Genomic DNA, 23,302 nt, shown 5'->3' with positions numbered 1-23,302 from the left:
ATAATCCAATGGCAATCCAAACGCAATCATGGGGTTTAAGATTATTGTGTGATAGACTACCACACACAATTTCGGGCAATGGGAAGTCAGTCAGAATGCAATCATGGGGTTTCACGTTATTGCGTGAGAGGTGATCACACGCAATTTCGGGCAATGGCAAGCTATTTTCGGGCAATGGGAAGTCAGTTCGAATGCAATTCAAATTCACATAAATTCGCTGAACTTGCAGATTCACATGAATGCGTTCTGGTCCCACTTTCTTTTCATTCGAAATGAAGAGAAATTCCTCCCGTGTGATAAACTCCAAATATTCTTCCTAACCCTAACAAAGGCCCATTACATACGGGCTAAAAAGTACGCGCGGAGTGCATACTAGGGTTAAGGCGGGGCAGTGCTTCTGCACCGCTCTAACCCTAGTGCGCGCTGTGCGCGCACAAAATGGCAGCGGCCATTCCACACAGCCACTGCCATTGATACGTCACCACCGCGCCGCCTCCAAACGAGGTGGTGTGGTTGTGACGTATTGGGGTCGCGGCAGGGCGCCTAGGGCGCCCTTTCCGCGACCCTGGAAGGAGCTCCGTTTCGGAGCTCCTTCCTGGTTTGGTCCGCTGGGCGCAGCCTTCACATGGTTGCGCCCAGCGGACCAAAGGAGAAAGGGGCCAAACGGCTCCTTTCTCCTTCTCCCCGCCGCCACGGGGTGTCCTTGGGGCTTGAAGCCCCAAGGACACCCCTTTCCAGGCTGCAGGGAAGGGGCCTTTTGCCACTTCCCCACAGCCCGGAAAGTGGCAGATCGTGGCCTCAGCGGCTGCCGCTCTGGCCGCTGAGGCCCCGATCCGGCAAGGTGCGACTACAGGCCGCCCCAAAGGGGCGGTCTGTAACGCGCCAAAGATACAGACATGCTAAGCATAGGGCAGTCTTCTGTCCGACTTGTAACCCTTACCAAAACAGGCACCAAGGTTTGATATATTTAACTATAATATCTCCTCCACTGAGTTTCTCTTTTTTTCCCCCTCCTAAGACTAGTTGGTGAGGTGAGGCAAGGCAGAACTAAGGAACCTGGTCAGAGGTTAGTGTTAAAGTCTTATCAGCATATGAAAAGTGGTATTTGTACATGGGTGCACACATGCATGAGTTCTCTGATAGATTCAAGAAGCTGAGTGCCAGCAAGGTTGGAGGCAAAATGAGACCACAGTATACAAAAATTCTTTTAAAAGAGGAGAGGGCACCTTCTTTAATGGGGAAAAAACCCTTCCCAATCAAGATATATTGTCTTTTATATGGAATTCTCTGCTCCTGCATTAATTGTAGCAATTGGACACTGACTGTCAGTTGGAAAAATGACCAGTTACGTGTGGATAAATAGGCTTCTACAGTTTATAGTATCCTATAGGCATGAATAGCTACGTAATTTTCTGGCACCCTAGACTGGAGCATTCCTGTTAGAAGTTGAGCAACAGGTTATATGGCAACATTTTGCTGCAGGCTTCACTACTAATTATATCCTTATTCTACGTATTGTATATTTCCATAGTACAGATCTAAGATTTAACCAAAGTTGATGACACTTCCTGGGTCCCCAGGAGACGTACTGCCTCTGCTTGCTCACTTTTTGCTGTGCAGTCTTTAGATCCGGATACAAATCTGTTCTTATACATATCCAAGCAAGTAATGCTTCCCGAGTGCCCGTTAAAAATTTTAACACATGTTCCAAAGAAGATAGTCCACATTCTAAAAACACAGAACAGGAGAGAACACAGAAGAGAACATGGGAAAGGAAACAATCATGTAACAAATGTAAGGAGTTATTGGTGGTAGACATTTAGAACAGCCCCATACAGGAGCTCCAAGTCCTGCCCAATTACCACCACTAAGCCAGAACTTTGGGAACTAGTATCTGTGTTGGGGTTGTTCTGTACAACATTCTTGTACGTACAGATTGTGATAGTGTAGTAAACTACCAGGTAAACTCACATTGCCTAATATGTTGATAATTCATCTTGACTAATATGTAGGGCCAGTATGGAGACGAAGGGTGCATCTACACTGTAGAAATAATTCAGTTTGACACTTTAACTGCCATTGCTCCATCTTACAGAATACTGGGATTTGTAGTTTTGTGAGGCACCAGCACTTGGTGATGTCAGACTGCATTGTCTCTGCACTGTAGATTTACACTAGCAATTTATGTAAAATGAAGGTTAAACGTTTTGCTTGCGTCTTCAGACCCATGTTTCAAAATCATCCTGAAGATTTTAGAAATGCATTACCATTCCAATCACCCATACCTTTTTGACCAAATTATTCTACTTGTTGGATATCTTATTTTATAATTCAGCTAGTGTTTACTGAAGTTTAAAGATCTTTGGTATTTGGTTGTAAGGTATTGTGAAATAGAAGCTAACACATGGTATTAACAAATGTATAAGTTTCTTTGTTACATATGTGGGGTATTATTCAATCCAGTGAAAAATATGGAGCATGATCAAACTGGACTTCAGATAACCACTTGAAATAAGTGCTCTTAATTTGTGATGCTATTGCTTCATGTTTGTTGAACTGCTGATTTATTCTGTCCGTTAATTGGACTGTATTACCATTTGAACCACCTTGTAATGGAATAGAGCAGTGTATCAGTTTTCAGTAATAACTTGCCAACCTGCTGTTTAGTCAGAAACTCACTTCTCAGAACCAGCCTTAGATTGTTCCTCAACAATAAAAACACAGTATTATCTCTTGTGTTCCAGTGGACTGGGGCTATCAGGGCTGGCTCTAGTTTCCTCAGCCACTACTACCTCTGCTGCCTCAGCACTGTTGAATGTGCAGTGGTGGAGGAACATTACTCTGGGTGCCAGGCATAACACTCACCACCCTTTTAAGCAAACCTGTCCTCAGATGCCATATAGGAATCTGCCCTGTTGCTAGCATTTAAGAAAGATTCAATTACCATTCAATTTGGCTTGTGAACATTGGCTTTCACCTCAGGCAGCAAGAAGTCCTGAGAGGTTTGGTTTTTTTAAGATGATATCCAGATATCTATTCTGGGGGCAGGAAAATGCTACTCCCCCTGGAATTTGCCACCTGAAACAGTCTGCTTCTTGTTAAGACCAGTCCAGTGAGTTCTCTTCCTCCCCCAGCTGCAGAAACATATATTGTCTATATGGTTTTGCCTGCTTCTTGGTATTGGTGGGCAACTGTGAAAGGCTACAGACTGTATTAGCCACTCAAGAGACCTTGGAGGACTATTGCCCCCCCAACCACCCCCACAATTTTTTGTCCCCAAATGTCCTCTAGGGGATATGAGGGCATTTTTGCTATGTTTCTGGGCTTTCCTGAGCCATCTTAGGCTCAGGAGAGGGCTTTGTTAACCAGAGGAAGTAAGTAGAGGTTTATCATTTTCACTTTCTGATTCACAAAAGGTCTCTCTTTGGCCTAAATTGGCCTAAGAGGCATTCAAAATGTGGCTGAAATGCCATCAAATCCCATAGAGAGCATTTTGAAGCAAAAAAATATTAAAAACGAACTGGCCATCACTACTACTTTGGTGATTTTTTTAAAAAAATGGAGCAGCAGACCTGTTATGGTGGGTTTCTTTTTTGTGAAATTATTTAAGTAAGAGCGGCCACCAATGGAATTTTCTCATGCGTTTATTCGCTCATTCAGGCCCCAGCGATATAAGCAACTCCCTTGATCTTGCTCAGTTTTCCAAAGAATTCTTTAAAAATTCTCCCATGTTCTATTAGTGGGCTTCAACTTAGCCCAACCTAACCCAACGTTAGAGTCAGGGGACACAATGATAAGGGAACTATATTGGTAGAATTCAAAGATATAGCCATGAGTCTGTGGAATCAGTATGTAGAAAGATCTTGTAGCACCTTTGAGAGTAACTGAAAGACTTTCTTTCTTTCTTTCTTTCTTTCTTTCTTTCTGTTAGTATCAAAGGTGCTACAAGAACTGTCTACAAAGGAACTGTAAAGTCCCATCAAAAGCACATATGCAGCATTGATTTCAATGGGATTTTCCAATTGTAGGGTGCTCAAATGCTTTGACTAGGTCTGTCACAGCTTACCGGATACTAAGATCATAGCTGCCACTCAGAAGGAACCCTTTCTGTTCATTGAGGTAGAGAGCCCGGATGCTACCAGCATGTCCACGAAGAAGAGGTGGGACAGGCTTCAGGTCAGCCACATTCATAAGATGGATTTTTCGATCTGCAGAACCATAGGCCACCAATTTGCCACCAGTATAGTGAATCACTGTGTTCGGATCCTCACTGGAGAGAAAGCAGAAGCTCTAGTGAAGACCTGGTTTATTTTGGCCTGGTACAGACTGGTGCAAAGCACCGGCCAGGGGCCAATTTTAGGGCTCAGGAAAGCGGAACATCCGCACGCTCTCAAGCCCTACCGCACCATAATGGCTTGCCCCCATCCCCACAGGTGCTGCCATGATGATCTGTGTGTGGCGCAATGTCCAAATGGCTCCACACCATGCAGATGTCATCAGCACGTGTGAGGGCACCAATGGTGCCCCATGCGCACCCTAAGAAGAACCCGCTTGGAGTGGATTCTTTTTTGGGCTCCTGAAGGCCGCACTGTTTGATTGTAAGACGAATGAGTGAGTTCTGACTTAAACCCAGAGCCGAAGAACCAAAGAACCAAGGAATTGTGCTTTAAACATAGCTAAAGGACCAAACAAGATGGTTCCGCGCAAAGCATTGATGTGACGAAGGTATTTGGCAACTGAGGCGAGGAAAGTTTGAGGAACTTGGAAGCTGAAGCGGGGTGCCGTCCAGGTGTCACGAACCATGACCAGGAAGGACCTTATCTCCTGAGTCGCCATGAAGAGGAACTGAGAGGACAATGGAGGGCTTTGAACAGAGCGAGTTGCTTTGAACACGGACAGATCTGAACAACCTGTCTCTCTTCCCGAAAGAAGAAGTTGAGTAATGGGCTGCAATATTGCGAGACTTCAGCAACCAAGAGCCAGAGAGAAGAAAAAGTATAAAGACCCTGGACTTTCATCTCCATTTTGTTGGCATCTACTGTGGCAACGGTGTCATCCCCAACCTTCGAGAACACCTGATCAATGTTCAGCGGAAGGAAAGTGTGTGTGAGTATTGTATGAATGTGTGAGTGAAACTGCTCTTGATAATCAATGATCGTATTACTTTAGTGATTTAATAAATGTTACATGCATGGTGCTTAAAACCAAATTTAGTATCTCAATGTCTGTGTCAGCCCTGCGGTGAATAAGTCCACGGAGAGGGAGATTTTCATTACACGCTCTCAGGATAAACAGGTAGCCCTTACAGTCTTGGGCATAACATGATAGCTGCAGCCTCCATCAGGGGCAAAAAGGGGTGGAGTCTCACCACCCCCTTTTCCCCATCTGTATCCCGTCTTTGATTCTTTTATTTCTTTCATTTGTATCTTTAGTTACAACTTTCTTCCATAGTGGAATTGAAGGCAGCTATCTTGGTCCTTAACAGACAGTCTCCTAAGCAACTACTGTTTAAGCTTGTACCTACTTAGTCTGAGCAAAGCTCAGAACATATCCTCAGTCCTGCTTGCAGAAGCAGTGGCAACACTTGCTAGAAAAGCTACTTGACCCTTGCAACCATTTGTACTGTCTTCTGCTCTCGTATTTTATGCCTTATCCAACATTGTGCCCTGGTGACACAGTGGTTAAATGCCAGTACTGCTGCAGCCACAAGGTTCTGAGTTCAATCACAGGGGCTGCAAGGTTCACTTATCCTTCCATCCTCTCGTAGGTGGGTAAAATGAGTACCCAACTTGTTGGGAGCAAGTGGCTTACAGATTGTAAACCACTTAGAGAGTTTTTTGTGGGTTTTTCAGGCTATGTGGCCATGTTCCAGAAAAATTTCTTCCTTACGTTTCACCAGCATCCATGGCTGGCATCTTCAGAGAATGCTTTGCCTAGAAAAATTGGGTGTATATATACTGTGCAAGTCTGGGAATGCAGGAGTGATTTAAATGTGTATTGTTCTGTGCTGATGGCTGGCCTCAGGCTGGGAGGCTAAAGCAAAAGAGGATTAATGTCTGCTAATTGGTGATCCTATCCTTTCCAGTCTTTGTTTTCTTGTTTGTTTTTGGGGGGTGCTTTTGTTTTGCTTTCGTTTGATTGTTTTGAGATCCACATGATGTTTTTCCCATTCTGAAGTATGTATCCCCAGGGAACTTGCAGCTCTTACAAGAATTTTTTTTTATACCCACTCTGTTAAATTAAATTAATGTATTTCCTGGAATGAAATGTAGTTCTCCATGTGTTTCTGTTATCTTGGAGCTAGCTAAGATGGCCACCACCAAGCAACATAATGACCAAGCAACATAATGACTGTTCCTAGGACAAAAGATGCAACAAAAATCAATCCAAGGAAAGAGGAATGCTAGCAATAAAAGAAAATGACGCTAATGCTTATCTAATGTAGTATTTTTAAAACACTTTAATCCTTTGACAATAGCCCCTGAATAATAATTTAAAATGTCTCAGTGGAAATTGGTGGAAGGCAGTTTCTGAAATATCTGTGCTGAGATGTGACATGTGATGGGGAGCACAAGGGAGGGTGTTTGTGAGGGAAGCCCATGCTATTTCAAGAAAGAATTTGGATGCAAAACCGTGCAGGAAGAAGTCTTGATTCTCTCAAAGATTTCTTCCTTGTCTGAATATGCCCTAAAAATACATTTTAAAAAGCAACTGTAAAGGAAAGATTGCCCTTCGTGTGTTCACATACCTGTCTATTAGAACACGAACGTTATAGCTGCTGCAGAAGACATTCCTTTCTTCTAACTTGATACTGTCTGTCAACTGGCCATGATAAGCTTTATGCAAGTGTTCAAATTCCTTAAAGCAGAGTGAAGAACAATAGTGATTTGGTGATAAGAGATAAAACAGCACAGAAAGAAGTAAATGACTTCCCACTCCTAGATTTCCCTCTCAAGAAACACACCAGGAGCCAACCTAACCAGTATGGAAGCTGTCTAGGATAGGACTAGTACACATTCCCACAAATGGCTGAGTAGACATGAAGGGAAAGAGTGGCAGCTTCAGGCTGACAAAGCACCACTCTTCCATGCTCCAAGTTTCCTTTCATGATGTTATCCATAGACACAAATTCACCAGTGATAGGTAACCAAGTACAGCCTAAGAATTTTTCATTGCCTACTGAAATATAGTTCGAGAAATCCCAGGAATGCAGAACACCCATAAAGTACCTTGTGGATCTTGCTCCTGCTTCTGACTGGGACAATGTCACCATTTTGATTAATCTGAGGAATGGCAACGTTGACTATTTTGGCATAGTTGCCAATTGGTCTCTTAGGACACATCCCCTGCAAAAAAATAAGAGACACCACATAATTATTTAAACATGACAGTGGCCCTTCAATAAAGACACTGGTACTGAAAAGGCATCCCCACAATGTGTGTGTGTGTGTGTGTGTGTGTGTGTGTGTGTGTGTGTGGCTTCAAGTCATTTCCAACATGGCAACCCTAAGACAATCCTATCATGGGGTTTTTTTTGGGGGGGGGGCAAGATTCGTTCAGAGGAGGTTTGCTTTTGCCTTCCTCTGAAGCTGAGAGCATGTCACTTGCCTAAGGTCACCCAGTAGGCTTCATGACCAAGCAGGATATCTGGTCCAGAGTCCTAGTCCAACACTGAAACCAGCTGGGGTTTGGGTCCAAGACACACACACCCTCCATCGATACCAAAATCCATCGATGCTGAAGTCCCATTAAATACAATGTCATCATAAAATGGTGCCCCTTGTATAAAATGGCAAAAATCAAGGTTTGCTTTTTGGAATATATCTCATTTTTGAATATTTTCAAGCTGTGGATGCCTGAATCTGTTTATAAAACATCTGTGGATATGGAAAGCTGACCATGGAACTAGAATTGGGGACACATGGGCAAGGACTCTGCAGTTATTGTTAAGCTAGAGGGGTCACTCCTGGTAAAAGAGTCATTATGAATTGCCCATATTTGCATGCTTGTTTTCACAGAACAGTGTATAATAATACAATGAAGAAGAATTATGCTACCAACTAAAGCAGTTAACAATGTGAAAACATGGAGGCAATGGCAAAATCATAAACATTATAAAATTGTTTGAAGAATAAAATTAAAATAAAGAAAAGAGGAAAAATAGAAGATCCTATTATGCAAATAGAAACATAGACTAGGACTGTTATGACTGGTAGTTCCTCAGGGGACTCTTACTATACAAGGAGTTTTGGTGGTTCAGATCCTTGGTGCCTGGTTTTTTGTTTTTTACTTTATTTTATTTTCTGTACTATTTTCCCCAGTCTAGACATACTGTAGGTGGATTCAAGCTCCCCTGTTCCAGGGTCTATGCACTTGGGTTCAAATCACCAACTGGCCAAGAGGTTCACTGGGTGATCCTATCCCAGACACCTTCTCTTATAGCCTTATTGTATGAGGAAAGAAAGTGATAATGGAGCCGGAAGATCTCTGCCTTCTCCATGCCTTATTGCATAACTTTGTAGTGATTCAGTTCTCTTCCTGTGGGAGACAGTCATAAAAGTGTGTCTTTTGTCAAACATATTTTTCCAACTAGATGCACTTTTAAAATCATCTCCTGCAGAAAGAGAACTGAAGCACTATGACATCCTGTGATAAGGCATGGAAAAGGCCGCTACTCTCCTGTTCTGTATCCACTTTCTTTTCTGATACAATAAGGCTCTTACATCTACCTCCCTTATAGAAATCCTCAGCATATCTGCATTTTGGCCTTGTAAACATAAAACACAGCAGTGTACCACACAGAACCTTAACTGGAGAAGCATGGATAGAGTAGTTATGGAAATTAAAAACTTCTCAAGGTCAAGAAAAGAAGTGAGACAATGTTTTGGGGTTTGTTAAAAGTGAAACAAAATTAAGCACAGATTTACTTTGCTGGCTGGGACCATGTTGCACCTGACAGTTTAGTCTGATATTGTTTGGGCACCCATTTATTTTTATGTATTAATTTTATTTTTAAAAGGTTTTTTTGAATAAAATTTATTTTATTTTTTAAAATCATGGAAAAATTAAGCAGTGAAAAAAAATTCTGTCCAGCACCTTGGCTTAAGTACAGTGTGTACTTGTAACATGATATGCCTGCAAAAGCTTCTTATAGCACATTGGAAAGACATGAGCATAGCCTTTGGGAATTATATGTAGGCTTAAACGTTCATGCAATGTAATGTGGAAATTCAAGGACATTGTCATACATTGCTAATAAATGGACATAATTTTAATATACATGTTCACCATGTATACTAAGACACTAATGGATGGTGGTGTGGCAACAATCGATCCAACCTTAAACAAACAAACAAAAAGATAAATTGATGTTAGTTCCAAGCATGGCCTATCTGCGAGAGGGAATGTCTCCCCCAAATGGTAAAGAAATGTACTCACATACTTTTAGCTAGGTGGCAGATAGCAAATCTCAACATATACATTCACACTTCAGATTAACCCAATACATCAGCAAATAGGGTGGGTGCAGAGCACAAGCATTATGTATGAAGCAGAAGAAACACCAGGAAATGCAAGCTGAACTCGAGAAGTTATGGATTCAACTTAATATTTTAATGGAAATATGATGCAAACTAACAGCTTGACAAATACAGAATTGGCATCTCTTACAGATGAAGCCTTAAATGCTAAGATGTACATTCTCAAGATGTGTCCCTTGAGAATGTACTGGTGTCTGTCAAACATGGCACATTAATCGACCATTTCCACTTGTAGGGATGTAATTAATCCTTAAGTGTCTTCTCAAAGAAAGCAACAAGTCATTTTAGAAATGTTCTTCCTGCTGAGAGAAAGTCTATGAAAATCACACAATTCTGGAGACTATTCATAATTTATAACTTAATCCAAAGTTGTTTGGCACAGATAATATCGTTTTCTGCACAGGAAACAGCACTTTCTATGCAGAATATGCCATGTGCTATTTTCTGCAAAGTTCCAAATGGTGGTCAGACAGAGATTCTTCTTGTCAGGGTTTTGTTGACAATAGAAAAACATGTTTTTTGAGCATTAAAAATATTTTAAAATATTCTTTCCACACTTATTACTGGAGAGAGAGAGAAAAGTCAACAACTCAAAGAGGAAATGAAATATCCTGGGCCCATGAAGGGATGAAGAGTCCTCCTTTTGTGCCCCATAAGTGTCAAGCCTGAGTTTCTCTGTCAGTGAATGAGAGTAAAGAAGCATCCCAGCACCTGCAAGAATGCAATCCCACTTCGGCGGGAACGATTAGTTGTAACGTCCTTCTTAATTTCTTTAACCAGGAAATCCCAGTGTAGACTCACAGAGGAACATCTGTGTAAGGATTTCTGGTCTAGCATACCTAGAGGGTCGCAAAAAAAAAATGTTATTTTTTTAAATTGTATTTTATTAAACAAACAAGCATAACATTACATAAATGCAACCCTCACAGCGCTGAAAGCAACAAACCCATCTAAACACACTAAATCTTAAAAGTCCAGTCTCTTCTCCTGCATTCCCTCCCACTACTTTTCCTTCTTCATTTCATTCATCAACTCCCACCTGTCTACTCCTTGTTTACTTGCTCATTTATTCCATTTTCTCTAATGTTCTTTCCCCTGCTTCATTATCTCCTCATACCTACCACACTTCTCCCCATCCTTCTTCACTTCCATTCACCTTCCAACCTTCTTACTTCATCTGCCTTTCATCCTTCTCTTCCATTCTGCATTTAAATTTCCTTCCAGGAATACCTCATCCACTTTCATTGATTTATTTGTTCGTAATGATTTCCAAAAATTCCTAGTTAACCTTATGCTTTCTCCTTTCTAATATAGTTATCCTATTCTATAGTTATCCTATTCCTGCTCAAATCTACTCTAATTCTGTTCATTTTTCCTTGCTTCATTTCAATAATTCTTTATTATTTCTTTTGTTTTTCTCCTTTTCAACTCTATCTTTTTTATAATATGCTTATATGTGACCAAAGTCTTTTCCAATATTCCTTTATTGGATTCCATTCTTCTATTTTTGTTGTCTTATTGTTCAATCAAAAAATCAAAATCAAACATTTTTTTAAAAAAATTGTGATTCTGTTGGCACAAAAGAGAAATAATCAAGAGCCCTGAGGAAATTCAGAGATACTTACGCAAGATGCGCTTGGATAGGTGGATGGGCAGGCAGCGAATGAAGTCTTTGAAATTGCTAGTGCTAGGGGCTTTCTGGGGAGAGATGGGTGTAGAGGTTGTGACATTCAATACAACTGAAAGGCGAGGCTCATCATCATCCATGCCCTCAGATATGTCTCCAGAGAGCTGATCTGACTCTTTGGACCAAGCTCTTTGCACATGTAGATGAGCTGTGGTAAGAACAGGAGAGCCAGCAAGTAGTTCAGTAAGGACTGGGATGATAAAACCCATCTTCTGTTTTCCCACATTGCTCCTTAACCAAGTGGTGAAGGCATCAGAGCAGTGGGCCTCCACACCAACTTGCCAAATATAGACCAAAGCTTTGTAGAAAACACAGCCCTATGATGTATGTTTTTAAATATTTTCTCTATTTTTCTTGTTAATTTTGCTATTCTTTTATATCAACAACAACAATAAAAATACAACCCTGTAGATAGAGCTCCTTAGAACCTTAAAATAATTGATATTCATTATGTAAGCACACTGTTAACTGCAGTTGTTTTCAAATGAATTTGTTTTCCCCCTGAAGAAAACCTATAGGCAAATGGTGTCTCTGGGCAGAACTGACATAGAACTAGGGGCAAAGTTTTTTTAAAATGAACTTCAACCACAAGGCCTAGGAGTAAAAATAAAGCAAACAATTAGAAAACATAGCCAAGATAACGATTTACTGTTTAAAACAGTGCTTCTTGAGCTATCTGATGTGGGGACCAGCAGTTAATCATTTCCAATAGGTCAATGATCAGCACCATATTGGTGCCCATTGTCTACAATGGTTTCTTTCTTTCCTGGGACTCACCAGGGACGGGACTGGCAGCCAATGGACCAGGGACTGGCACTAATCTGGGGACCAATACTTTGGATGGCACTACTTTAAACCATACAATATACTTTTCTTTAATAATTGTGCAATGGGTCCCTTCTTCTTCCTTGCACAACTTTTAGTTTCCTTTGCCTTTGTTTTTGAATGTGAAAACTAGATATAAATCCCAACACTCTATGACAAAATTCTGATGTAGGAAAATTTACTTTTAAATTAAAAGGTTCACATAAAGTGATTTTTAAATTGTTATTGATAAACATTGCAGATACAGTGGGCCCATGGTATCTCCTGAGGTTTGGTTCCAAGCCCCCCCCCCCCCCATGTATACCAAAACCTGTGGATGCTCAAGTCTCATTGTATACAATGGCATAGTAAAATGATATCCCTTATATAAAATGGCAAAACTGAGGGTTGATTTTTAGAATATATATATATATTCAAGCCATGGATTATTGAATCTGTGGCTACAGAATCTGTGGATACAGAATCTGTGGATACGGAGGGCTTATTGTATATGTGATATTTTTCCTATACTGTTTAGATACATATTATAAATACCCTTGATGGGTGTCTTTCCTATTAGTAAATGACAACTAGAATCATGTTGGTTAGTTCCATTCTGGTTAGACCATGAAATCAACTATTAAAATGAGTCAATGTGTACTTGATTCTGATTGGTTAAGTGTCTCTACTCTCACTGGAGTTAAAAATAATATTTTGACTAACAATGTATACAGGCTTCTTGTGGCCCTGAGGCTCAAAAGATCCCTGTTTTATTCCTCTCCCTCCACCCCACCCCCTTTTTCAAGACTGAAGGCTTGGGTAAGTTGACTCTCTCTTATCTGGAATTCCAAATATGAAATACTTCAAAATCCAAAATTGTCCATATCTTTGCTTGATCTTGGTTTAGTGTACACAAATTTTGTTTCATGTACAAAATTATTTAAAATATTGTGTATAAAATTACCTTCCAGCTGTGTGAATAAGGTGTATATAAAATATAAATGAATTTCATATTTAGACTTGGGTCCCATCTCCAAGATATCTCATTCTGTAACTGCAGGTATTCCAAAATCCAAAAAAACCTCTGAAATCTAAAAGACTTCTGATCCCAGACATTTCAGATAAGGGAGATTCAACCTGTACATGTAGGAGAAAGTGGTCTTTCAGATAACCTGCTCCCATGACATGTAGGGTTTTAAAGGTTAAAACAAGTCATTTGAACTCTTCCGTATTCTGGGGGAGGCTGCTCTATATCGTGCTCTTAGGTAATAGCTTGCACATTCCTACTGCAATTATAAAACTGGAGGATTTCCAGCCAGAAACTGTTTAAAGGTGTAAAGACACACAATGAAAATAAGAATGCCTCATCTTCTCACCCATTACTTCTCTTAATTTATGCCAGCAAGCCTCATCTGAACCTACACATGCAGCCTACACATTCAACAGAGGTGTCTGGAAGAAATAAAAATTAGTGCGAAACCCATGCTGGAAGCAAGTTAGTTGACATAAATTCAGGTAAAATGGAAGCATATGTGGCCTATCTCACAGGATCATTATAAAGAAGATTAGAAGTGGCATAAGTTTTAAAATGTCATATATTTTATATATTTGATATATAAATAAAATATAATCATACCAAATATACCACTCCTCTCTGAAGTATGACAACTTTCCATGCCTGATGAAAAGCAAGCAGACTGAGATGCAAGATGGTTGGTAACCTGGGAAGCAGATTTCGCCTGGTCCTTTGGCACAACTGTCTCATCAGTCAGGGCTGAAAATATCAAAGTCAGGTAATTTTACTGAAAATTAAAACACAAAGAAATTTCACAAAAGATAGCTCTAGGTAAATCCATACCATGGTGTACATTATGGGAAGGACCATCCTAGCAACCCTGGATCACTGTTTCTACAAGAGGATGCTGAAAAGTTCTCAGCCCAACAAAGAAGGGAATGACCTCGAGCCATTACATGCCATTCTACATATGAACCCCAAAGTTCAACGCACTTGGCACATTGTTTCTCAAGATTCTTTAACCCTTCTTTAAAAATTATAATGTCTGGTCACTGAAATACTGCTTTGCTATTATCGCCTCTGAATCATTCAAACATTTTCTTCTTTTCAAACTTAAAGGTTTGGAAATGTGAACCAGTAAGATTGCGCAAGATCTGGTGAGAAGGGTGAGTTGGGACATGTACTCAAACCCCAAATTCTTCAAAACATCCATCATCTTGCTAGCCCTGTGAGCAGTTGCATTGTTCTGCAAAAAAGAAAACATCTTTCTGCAGCTTCCCTCACCATTTTTCCTTCAATGCCTCCTTTAACTGGCACAGCAAGTCAGAGCAGTATTCTGCATTAACAGTTTGGACCTTCTGAAGAAAGTCAGCCATCAAAATACCTTCAGTGTCCCAAAAAAATTGTGGCCATGACCTTTCCTTTGAGTCGTAAATGTTTTTGGCAGTTGCGAACCTGAATGCCACCACTGTAAGGCTATTGTTTGGTGTCTGGATCACAGCGATGATGAGTCATTCAAAAACATTATCACCAGATTGCTCAAAATGCTGCAAAATCAATTTGGAGGTATTCAGTCGATTTCGTTTCTGGTCAACATTCAAACATTTTGGCAGCCACTTGGCTGACAGCTTCTATATAGCTAATGCATTATAAACCCAATGCAATCTCAGGATATCTCTAGTGTTTTAGCTTAAATTCACCAATCTGCCAAAATCAGGTCATGAACACAACAATTGCAGGAATCAATATTGTTGAAGGCCTCCCAGACATTGCTGCCTCTTCAGTCTCAAAATCTCCACACAGAGTTTGCACACCACTTCTCTGCAGTTGAGTATGACAAGCACTTGTCACTCAGTGTTTGTACCATACTCATGGATTTCTTTTGGAGTTTTCTTCTGCAGGAACAAGAACTTCATGATCTCCCAATGTTCAGCACTTGAAAATGTCAAACTTTTTGTTTGCATGGCTCTATCAATGATCTGAAAAAAATCAGAAATTAGAGCTACAATCCTGTAAATTGGCAGTTTAAAACACAAAATAACACTTTCAAGCTACAGTGACAAAATTATGCTCAGATTTTGGGAAATGAGTCAGTCTGAGAAACGAAGTGCCAAGTGTGTCGAACTTTAGGATGAATATGTGGAATAACATGTAAATTTAATGGCTCTAGGACCTAGGTCATTTCCTTCTTGGTAGAGCTGATAACTTTTCAGCACCCCTCGTGAAAAGGGCCCAAGATCATATAATAAATTCCTTGACCAAGTAGGGATTTAAACTGGGGTCTCTCTGTTCCAAGTTCAACACTCAACTATTACCCTAGTTCCCTGTGCTTGTTCCTACAGAAGAGTAGTTATTATAAAAATGATATCACAGCTGGAACACAGTGGTAGAAAAAATGCAACTGTTATTGTGCCAAACTGATATAATTAGAATGCCAATTAGTAATATGCATACTTAAAATAATTTGAAAAATATGAAAAATAGATTGCCCAGATTTGAGAAGATGGAGGATGGCCGTCCTGTATTAGGGTGCATCCAGACTGATTAAAAAGTCCAAAATTTTGTTCCTGTTCTTTATTATTTTATTTTGCAAATCCATATGCGTTCTGTTTATCTCAAAATATGTTCTCTCAGCTCCTGGAACAATCAGAGACATTTTATATCACCTCTCCAGGTCAGGTTATTTCGTCCCAAAGTAAAACTGGAAATAACAGGAACAAACTCGGGGACTTTTCTATCAGTCTGGATGCACTCATAATCTAACAGAATAAAACAAGTTACAATAGTTACTAATATTGTGTACACAAGCAACTGGATAAAAAGGCTTTAATTTAAAACAACAATCCTGTTTCAGCTTGGCACAGACACGAAGCCAACGTCAGTGCCAATTTTGCCTCCAAGAGATAGCTTTATCCTACAGCTTCCATCGACCCTTGCCAAAATAGTAAATACTGAGGAATTATGGGAGTAACAGACTCAGAAAATCCGGAGAGCTACAGTTGTTCACCCTAATCCAAAATATGTTTCACCAGGTTTTTCTCAGAAACTTCTAAGGAAAGATCTTTTAATTCAGTGTCCCTTGCCTTCTTATTTCTATGCTGGAACTGTCCTATTTGCTTTTGGTGTTTGCTCATTCTCAAGACAACCTAAATGTGAGGTTAAACATACCTGCAGTTGACATACATGTTTTTAAAAATGTCATTGACAGCTAGTAAGGAGTGCTGGTAATTATCAGAACCGGAAGGGAAGTGGAATTTATTCCCAATAAAACAAGTAGCTGCAAGGAATACTTTCCATCAAGAATGCAGCAGTGAAAAAAGGGTTAACCCTCCTTTCCTTTCTGCTGAAAACTTACACCAAAAAAGATAAAAATAAAATGATAGTGTTATGATTTCACTTCATAAGATGTTGCCCTGGCAGCAAATCATGAGATCTTTAGTTTGGTCAAAGGCAGCAGAGGATCTCTCTCTGTCCTGAACTGCAAATCCCAGGATTCCATAGGATGGAACTACGACATTTCAAGTGGAATTGTAGTGCTATAACTGTATAGTGTGAAAGCATCCCAGCTCTAGTTGTACTCTCAGTTAATGGTGGTGATGGTGGAGGGATTAAGGTGCTTTCTTGGGTCATTTTGGGAGTCTTTCCCCCTTTTAAATCGTTTTCTTAATTAAAAAAATGTTTTGGGGCTTTTTTTCCAAAAAAAGAAAATAAAGTCATCTCAAACTGGATTACTTCTGCAATATGTTTTAGACCATTTTCAAGTTACCAATATTGGGGGCAGCCAATGTGTTGCAGTGGTGTTAGTATCAGATAGCATCGATAGCCAATACTCAGAAAACTGGCCAGACTATCTGGGAGCTGAGAGTTATAGTCCAAAAAGTAACTTTTCAAAGCTGTGCCTTACAGAACATTGCAATGTTACCTGATTCCTCTTTTTTCAATGTGAAATTCCCATCTTGGCTTAACAAAATACGAATCAGGCTAGCAGCCATCAGCAACAACTGTGAGTCACACATTTGCAGCAAAAGCAGCAAATAATTGGCTTTGGTCCAGAAACTGGCATGTAAGAACCACTTCCAGAGGCTTGCCATGGACTGCTCCAATTTTTGAGGATCCAATGCCCGATCCAAGGTGGATGAGACCATGAAGCTGGAGCTGACGCAGGAACGTGAATAGGTGAAATCTTTGGCATTTGTCGGCCGTAACAGGTTCCAGGCATAGTTCAAGAGGTCTTGACTTTTGAACCGCTTGATGATCCCCACCAAGAATTGCCTCTGAGAAGCATGGCTGGCCCGCACAAACCATTCTCGGGTGGAGAAGGTCTTCCAGGACAAGATACAGGATTTGCAGTTGTGGCAAACAGGCACCAAGTCTGTTTGCTTCTCACACCGTAGGTCTGGGGTATACTCTAATTTATATTCCAGGATCTCAGGTACCACCGGCTCGACTGGAGGGCGGGTTTTCATTCTGTCAGACCCTTTTAAAGGACACAGGGTTAACTCAAAATTCAAGTAGTCTTCCTGTCAGACCCTAAGTGTCTATCTAGTAGCAACAGTCCTGTGCTGTTAACAAGTGAAAGAGGCTTCTGTTTGTGGAACTCTTTTATTTTTCAGAACTCCTAGGAAACACAGTTGCTACCGTAATTCTCCTACAACGTGCCTGAATAAACATTTCTGTAGCTATCACACCACAGAGATTCTAATAGACAAGGAATGCTATTTCTGCATGAAAACAAATACACAGACACATACATTTTTTTAAAAATCACAAAATATGATAGCTATGAGGGGGAGATGAAAAAGTTAGTGGGACAGGCCAAACCTTCTGAGTCCATTCAGCAAGACAGAGAAATATTTGAGGTTCCTCTGCATTTTCTTCTCTTGCTAGTGGGGAGAAATGACAACTGATCATAAGGAACAGAGGGAAACCTCAGATGTTTGTGTAATTATATTTGGTTAGACCAGTGTTTCCCCATCTGCAAAACAACAAGAACAAACAGTACAAACATGTTCTTTCAAATTCTGATATTCTTATCTTCAAACATATTGTACAAGTTTTGGAACATTTAAAAAGTGTTCTATAAATGCAAATGCTGTTCATATTTATTACTCCAATATTTAAGATCACCAGAGTGAAAATGAGAGACAGCCCCTGTATCTTTAATGGATCTGTAGGAGCGGGAATGCAAAAGATGAATACAACGAAGTGGAGAGAATAGAAACAAGGAGCTGAATTATCTGTCTCTGCTTTCTATCTGTTCGTATAGCCCAGGATGGCCATATTTCTACACCCCTGCCAAGATACTCGTATGTTCTCAAAAATGGAACCACATTTGATTGTCTGGCCAAGGGCATGGAAGGTTTATCTGGAAAAAAACATCTCCTAGGCTGCTGCCATACTGCAGAATTAATGCATTTTGACAACATTTCAACTGCCATGACTCAGTACTATGGAATCCTGGAATGTGTAGTTTGTTGTGGCACCAGAGCCCTCTGACAGAGAAGGCTAAATGGATTACCAAACTACAAACCCCAGAATTCCATAGCATTGAGTCATGGCAGTTAAAGCAGTGCAAAACTGCACTAATTCTGCAGTATGGATGCAGCCATAGTCAAAATCTTACACCCAACACTCATTTCTGAAAGAAGGAATGCCATTATGTACCTTCAACATGTCTGCTAAGTTTCCCAATTAAATTTCCAAACATCCCTTGATATATTCATCAAACTAGATATGCAATATTAAAGTAGTGGCATAAGTGGATTTGGTTTGCAATGGCATCCATAGCACTGGGATAAGTACTATGGGGGCATGTGTCTACAGCTGCATGGGAAAAATGGGAGATAGAGGAGCATACTAGGGATGCGCATCCCCCTCACGCATTCCAGACAGGCATCAGCAAGCCAAAGAAGGGTCCTGCTAGATCAAATAATATCAAATAAACTCTTTCATCTTTTTTGCGTTTACTTGAAACACCCCCTTCTTGTCACCTAATATTGGGGACTCTCTAGATCTTCTCTCTGTGTTGCAAAATTCATGAAGCATCATCAATCACAATCAATCCTCATTTCCTGGATAGCTAAACAAATATTTTACTTTGGAAGCCTTTCCGTATTCTGTCGTATGGTAATCAAACTTTTTTTAAATTTAACTTTATTATTAAAAGACATTAATACAAATTTATACATACATACCAAAAGGTTCCAAGAAGCCTTAGAGGGAGTTATGATTGGGAACGATAGCGATTCTGTCAACACCCTGGTACATAACTGGAATAACATCCTTACCGGGGCAATAGACTCTATCGCTCCCGAGCGTCCTTACCAGCCCACTCCAAATAGAAAACCCTGGTACACGGAAGATCTTCGCCAGATGAAGCGGGATGCACAACGACTAGAGCGCCACTGGCGGAAACATCAGCGCATATCTGACAAGGCACTCCATGAGAACATATTACGATCCTACGGAGTGGCAATCAATGCAGCAAAGAATTCATTCTGTGCTGCACGGATTGCATCGGCAGAGTCTCGTCCAGCAGAGCTGTTCAGGGTGGTTAGGGAACTAACACAACTGCCAGTCACCCTGAACCCTCTATTAGGACCAACTATAGCCTGCTGCGACACTTTTAATGACTTTTTTGCCGATAAAATCTCTCAGATAAGGGCTGATCTTGACGCTGGTCTTCTGACAGAATCACGAGAAGAGATGTCCAGTGACTCTGGAAACAAGGTTATTCTGGATCGATTTCAGTTTGTAAATACCGAGGACGTGGACAAGCTCCTTGGCTGAGTAAAAAGGATGACATGTCCTCTCGACCCTTGCCCATCTTGGTTGACCGTTCAGGGAGGAGATGCTATAAAAACTTCATTACATCTTATAATTAATGCATCTCTTCAGGAGGGTATATTTCCATCCGCCTTAAAACAGACAATAGTGAAACCACTTTTAAAGAAACCCGCCCTAGACCCCCTGCAGATGTGTAACTACAGATCGGTCTCCTTATTACCATTTCTGGGCAAGGTGATCAAGAGGACAGTCGCCTTTCAACTCTAAGCCGTCTTGGATGAAACCGATTATCTGGACCCATTTCAAACTGGCTTCAGAGCGGGATACGGAATTGAGACTGGCATGGTTGCCTTAGTCGATGATCTCCATCTGGGCATTGACAGGGGTAGTGTGACCCTGTTGGTGCTCTTGGACATCTCAGCGGCCTTCAATACCATCGACCATGGTATCCTTCTGGAACGCCTGAGAGAGTTGGGTATTGGTGGCACTGTGCTCCAGTGGCTCCAGTCCTACCTCACGGGCAGATTCCAGATGGTAAGGCTGGGGGACAGTTGCTCTCATAAAAGAGAGCTGACATCTGGCGTCCCTCAGGGCGCCATTCTGTCCCCTATGCTATTTAACATTTACATGAAGCCGCTGGGATAGATCATCCGGAAACATGGAGCACAGTGTTATCAGTATCCTAATGACACCCCGATCTATCTTTCTGGTTCCAACAGATACAGTGACTAGGGAAGGCACCTCTCCTCTGGATGCCTGCCTGGGGTCAGTAATGGGCTGGATGAGGGAAAACAAACTCAAGCTGAATCCAGAGAAAACAGAGGTACTCGTGATAGGTACCCCAAGTCCAGACAGTAGAATTTGCCATACAGTCCTGGACGGGGTCACACTTCCCCTAAAGGACGGAGTTCGTAGTTTGGGAGTAATCCTGGACTCATCCCTACAATTATCATTCCAAGTGGATGCGATGGCCAGGAGTGCTTGGTACCAGCTTCGGCTGATGTGCCAGCTACGTCCCTGTCTGGACCGAAAGGACCTTGAAACAGTAGTACACGCACTGGTAACCTCTCGTTTAGATTTCTGTAATGCGCTCTACATGGGGCTACCTTTGTACCAAGTTCGGAAGCTTCAGTTAGTTCAAAATGCTGCAGCCAGATTGGTCGCCAGATCCTCAAGGCAAGACCATATAACACTGGTACTAAAATCTCTTCACTGGCTGCCAATTAGCTTCCGGGCCCAATACAAAGTGTTGGTTATTACTTTTAAAGCCCGACATAATCCGCCCCGCACCCTCAGAACAACAGGGAAGTATCTACTTGAGCATCCCAGGGTAAGATTAACATCTACCCATCATAGAACATTCTTGGCCATGGCCCCCACACATTGGAATAAGCTCCCAGAAGAGATACGCTGCATCCCTACATTGGAAACCTTCAAGAAGGCATTAAAAACTTATCTCTTCCAATTAGCATATCCTCCCAACTCTTTGTAAAGTCTACCCCTCTACAGAAATTAAATTAAGACCCCAATTAGGACTGGCACATTGCATGTTTTGTAGATAGATATCATTTTTTATAAATTGTTTTTATTAATTATTGTTGATATTATAGCAAATTGTATTTTTAACTATAATTGTATATTGTCTTGTTGTTTTATACTCTGTTGTAATCACGCTTCGATCCACTGGGAGAAGCGGGAAATACAAATAAAACGTATTATTATACAATTTCATTCTTGACATAAACATATACATAAATACAAATATAAATGAAGAATAAAAGAATACCATCACCTTCTTTGCAAATATGACCCAACTACAGATTCCCTTTCCAAACTCACTCTCCTTTCCTTTTCTCCTTTCGTCCCTTTCATCTGTCCCATCTATCTCTTTTACCTTGCTATCTCTTCCTTCATCTTCACTAACACCTACCTTCTCCTACATACTCAAACCTTCAACACTTAATCTTTCTTCTTAACATTACAACCTTCTATTCCTTTCTTGCTAGTTCTCTCTATTCTTCATCTTCCAATCATACTTTCCCTTTCATACTGACTTCCTTCCTACCAGTATCTGTCTCATTATTGCTAATTTCTGACTTTCTTAGATTCAATCTTATCCTTGTGGATCCAATCTCCCTTTATAATTATTGCAAATTCATTACTGCTACCTTGCCCCATTTTACTTCAAGAAATTCAGTTACTTTCCCCCATTCTTAAATAAATTGTTCTTTAGGTTTATTTCTTATAGCATGCGTTAATTTGTCCATCTCCATCCCATCATATAATTTTATTAACCATTCTTCTTTTGTTGAGCTATCTTCACATTTCAATTTTTGTGCAAAACAAATTCGTGCCAGGGTAACCATGTAAAATACAATATTTTCATTTTTGCCCTCTATTTCATAATTCAATATGCCTAATAAGTAAAATTCTGGTTTTAATTGTATTTTTTTCTTTAATAATTCAGTAATTTGAGAATTTATCATCTTCCAATATCTTTTTGCCCATTTAAATGTCCACCAACAATGGTAAAAAGTGCCTATTTATTTTTTACATTTCAAACAGAGGTTCTTTTTCGTTTTGTAAATCTTTGCAATTTTTTCTGGTGAGAAGTAACACTGATGAAACATTTTATAAAAATTTCATCTTAAATTCTGAGAGACTGTGAATTTAATATTATCTTGCCAAAGTTTTTCCCATTGAGACATCTGAATAGCGTGCCCAATGTTTTTTGCCCGTTTAATCATTTGTTCCTTGACAATTTTTTCTTCCATTTCATATCATATAACTTCCCAATTAGTTTGTTTTTCTTCTCTATTAGAATTTTCCCTAAATCAGATTTACCTTCTTCTAATTCAAACCCATATGTTTTATGGCCATTGTATATCTTTCAAAAAATTGTCTCTGTGTAAACCAGTTAATGTCCCATCCTTCTTTGTTCAATTTTTCTCTTGTTTTTAATTCTAACTTGCCATCTTTCTTTTCTAAAATATCTTCATATCTCTACCATTTTACTATTCTAACCATTTCCTTTCCATAAAATGCGTCATGGGGGGATATCCATCCCTCCATTTCTTGGTATTATCCTTCTTTTATATTTATTCCACACTCTGATCGAGGCTTTCATTATACAATGATTTCCAAAGACTTTATTTTGCTTGTCTTTCCCGTAGGCTAAGTATGCATGCCATCCATATCTTGCGCATCTCCCTCCAACTCCAACTTAGGCTGGCTTACTTTGGGCACATCATGAGAAGGCATTAACCATTGGAAAAAACAATAATGCTAGGAAATGTGGAAGGAAGTAGAAAGAGGGGAAGGTTGCATGCTAGATGGATGGTCTGTATTAAAGAGATCATGAGTTTGAGTTTGTAGGAGCTGGGCAGAGCAGTGAAGGACAGCGGGTCTTGGAGATGTCTCATTAGCAGGGTCATTATGGGTTGAGACTGATGTGAGGGCAGTTAATAACAA

At 40.3% G+C, this 23,302-nt stretch overlaps 1 protein-coding gene across 1 annotated transcript in view; it reads right to left on the bottom strand.

The window, feature by feature from the left end:
• LOC149322079 (F-box and WD repeat domain containing protein 10B-like) overlaps positions 1–17,535 on the bottom strand; it is a 36,879-nt gene extending 19,344 nt beyond the window's left edge. Inside the window, exons 1-8 of the mRNA XM_089507410.1 lie at positions 16,968–17,535; positions 13,667–13,804; positions 11,165–11,374; positions 10,251–10,378; positions 7,230–7,346; positions 6,749–6,858; positions 4,067–4,270; positions 1,607–1,728 (exon numbers count right to left, since the gene is read on the bottom strand). Coding sequence (XP_089363536.1) covers positions 1,607–1,728; positions 4,067–4,270; positions 6,749–6,858; positions 7,230–7,346; positions 10,251–10,378; positions 11,165–11,374; positions 13,667–13,804; positions 16,968–17,511 — 1,573 coding nt within the window. The 5' untranslated portion in view covers positions 17,512–17,535. The remainder of the gene's footprint in view (positions 1–1,606; positions 1,729–4,066; positions 4,271–6,748; positions 6,859–7,229; positions 7,347–10,250; positions 10,379–11,164; positions 11,375–13,666; positions 13,805–16,967) is intronic.
• Between the last annotated feature and the right edge of the window lie 5,767 nt (positions 17,536–23,302).

Source organism: Sceloporus occidentalis, unplaced genomic scaffold, assembly GCF_023333645.1.
Source record: "Sceloporus occidentalis isolate IW3139 unplaced genomic scaffold, rSceOcc1.0.p SCAF_1, whole genome shotgun sequence".
NCBI classification, from domain to species: Eukaryota; Metazoa; Chordata; class Lepidosauria; order Squamata; family Phrynosomatidae; genus Sceloporus; species Sceloporus occidentalis.
Note: the sequence above shows the minus strand (reverse complement) of the source record. Positions and strands in the feature narration are given on the sequence as shown.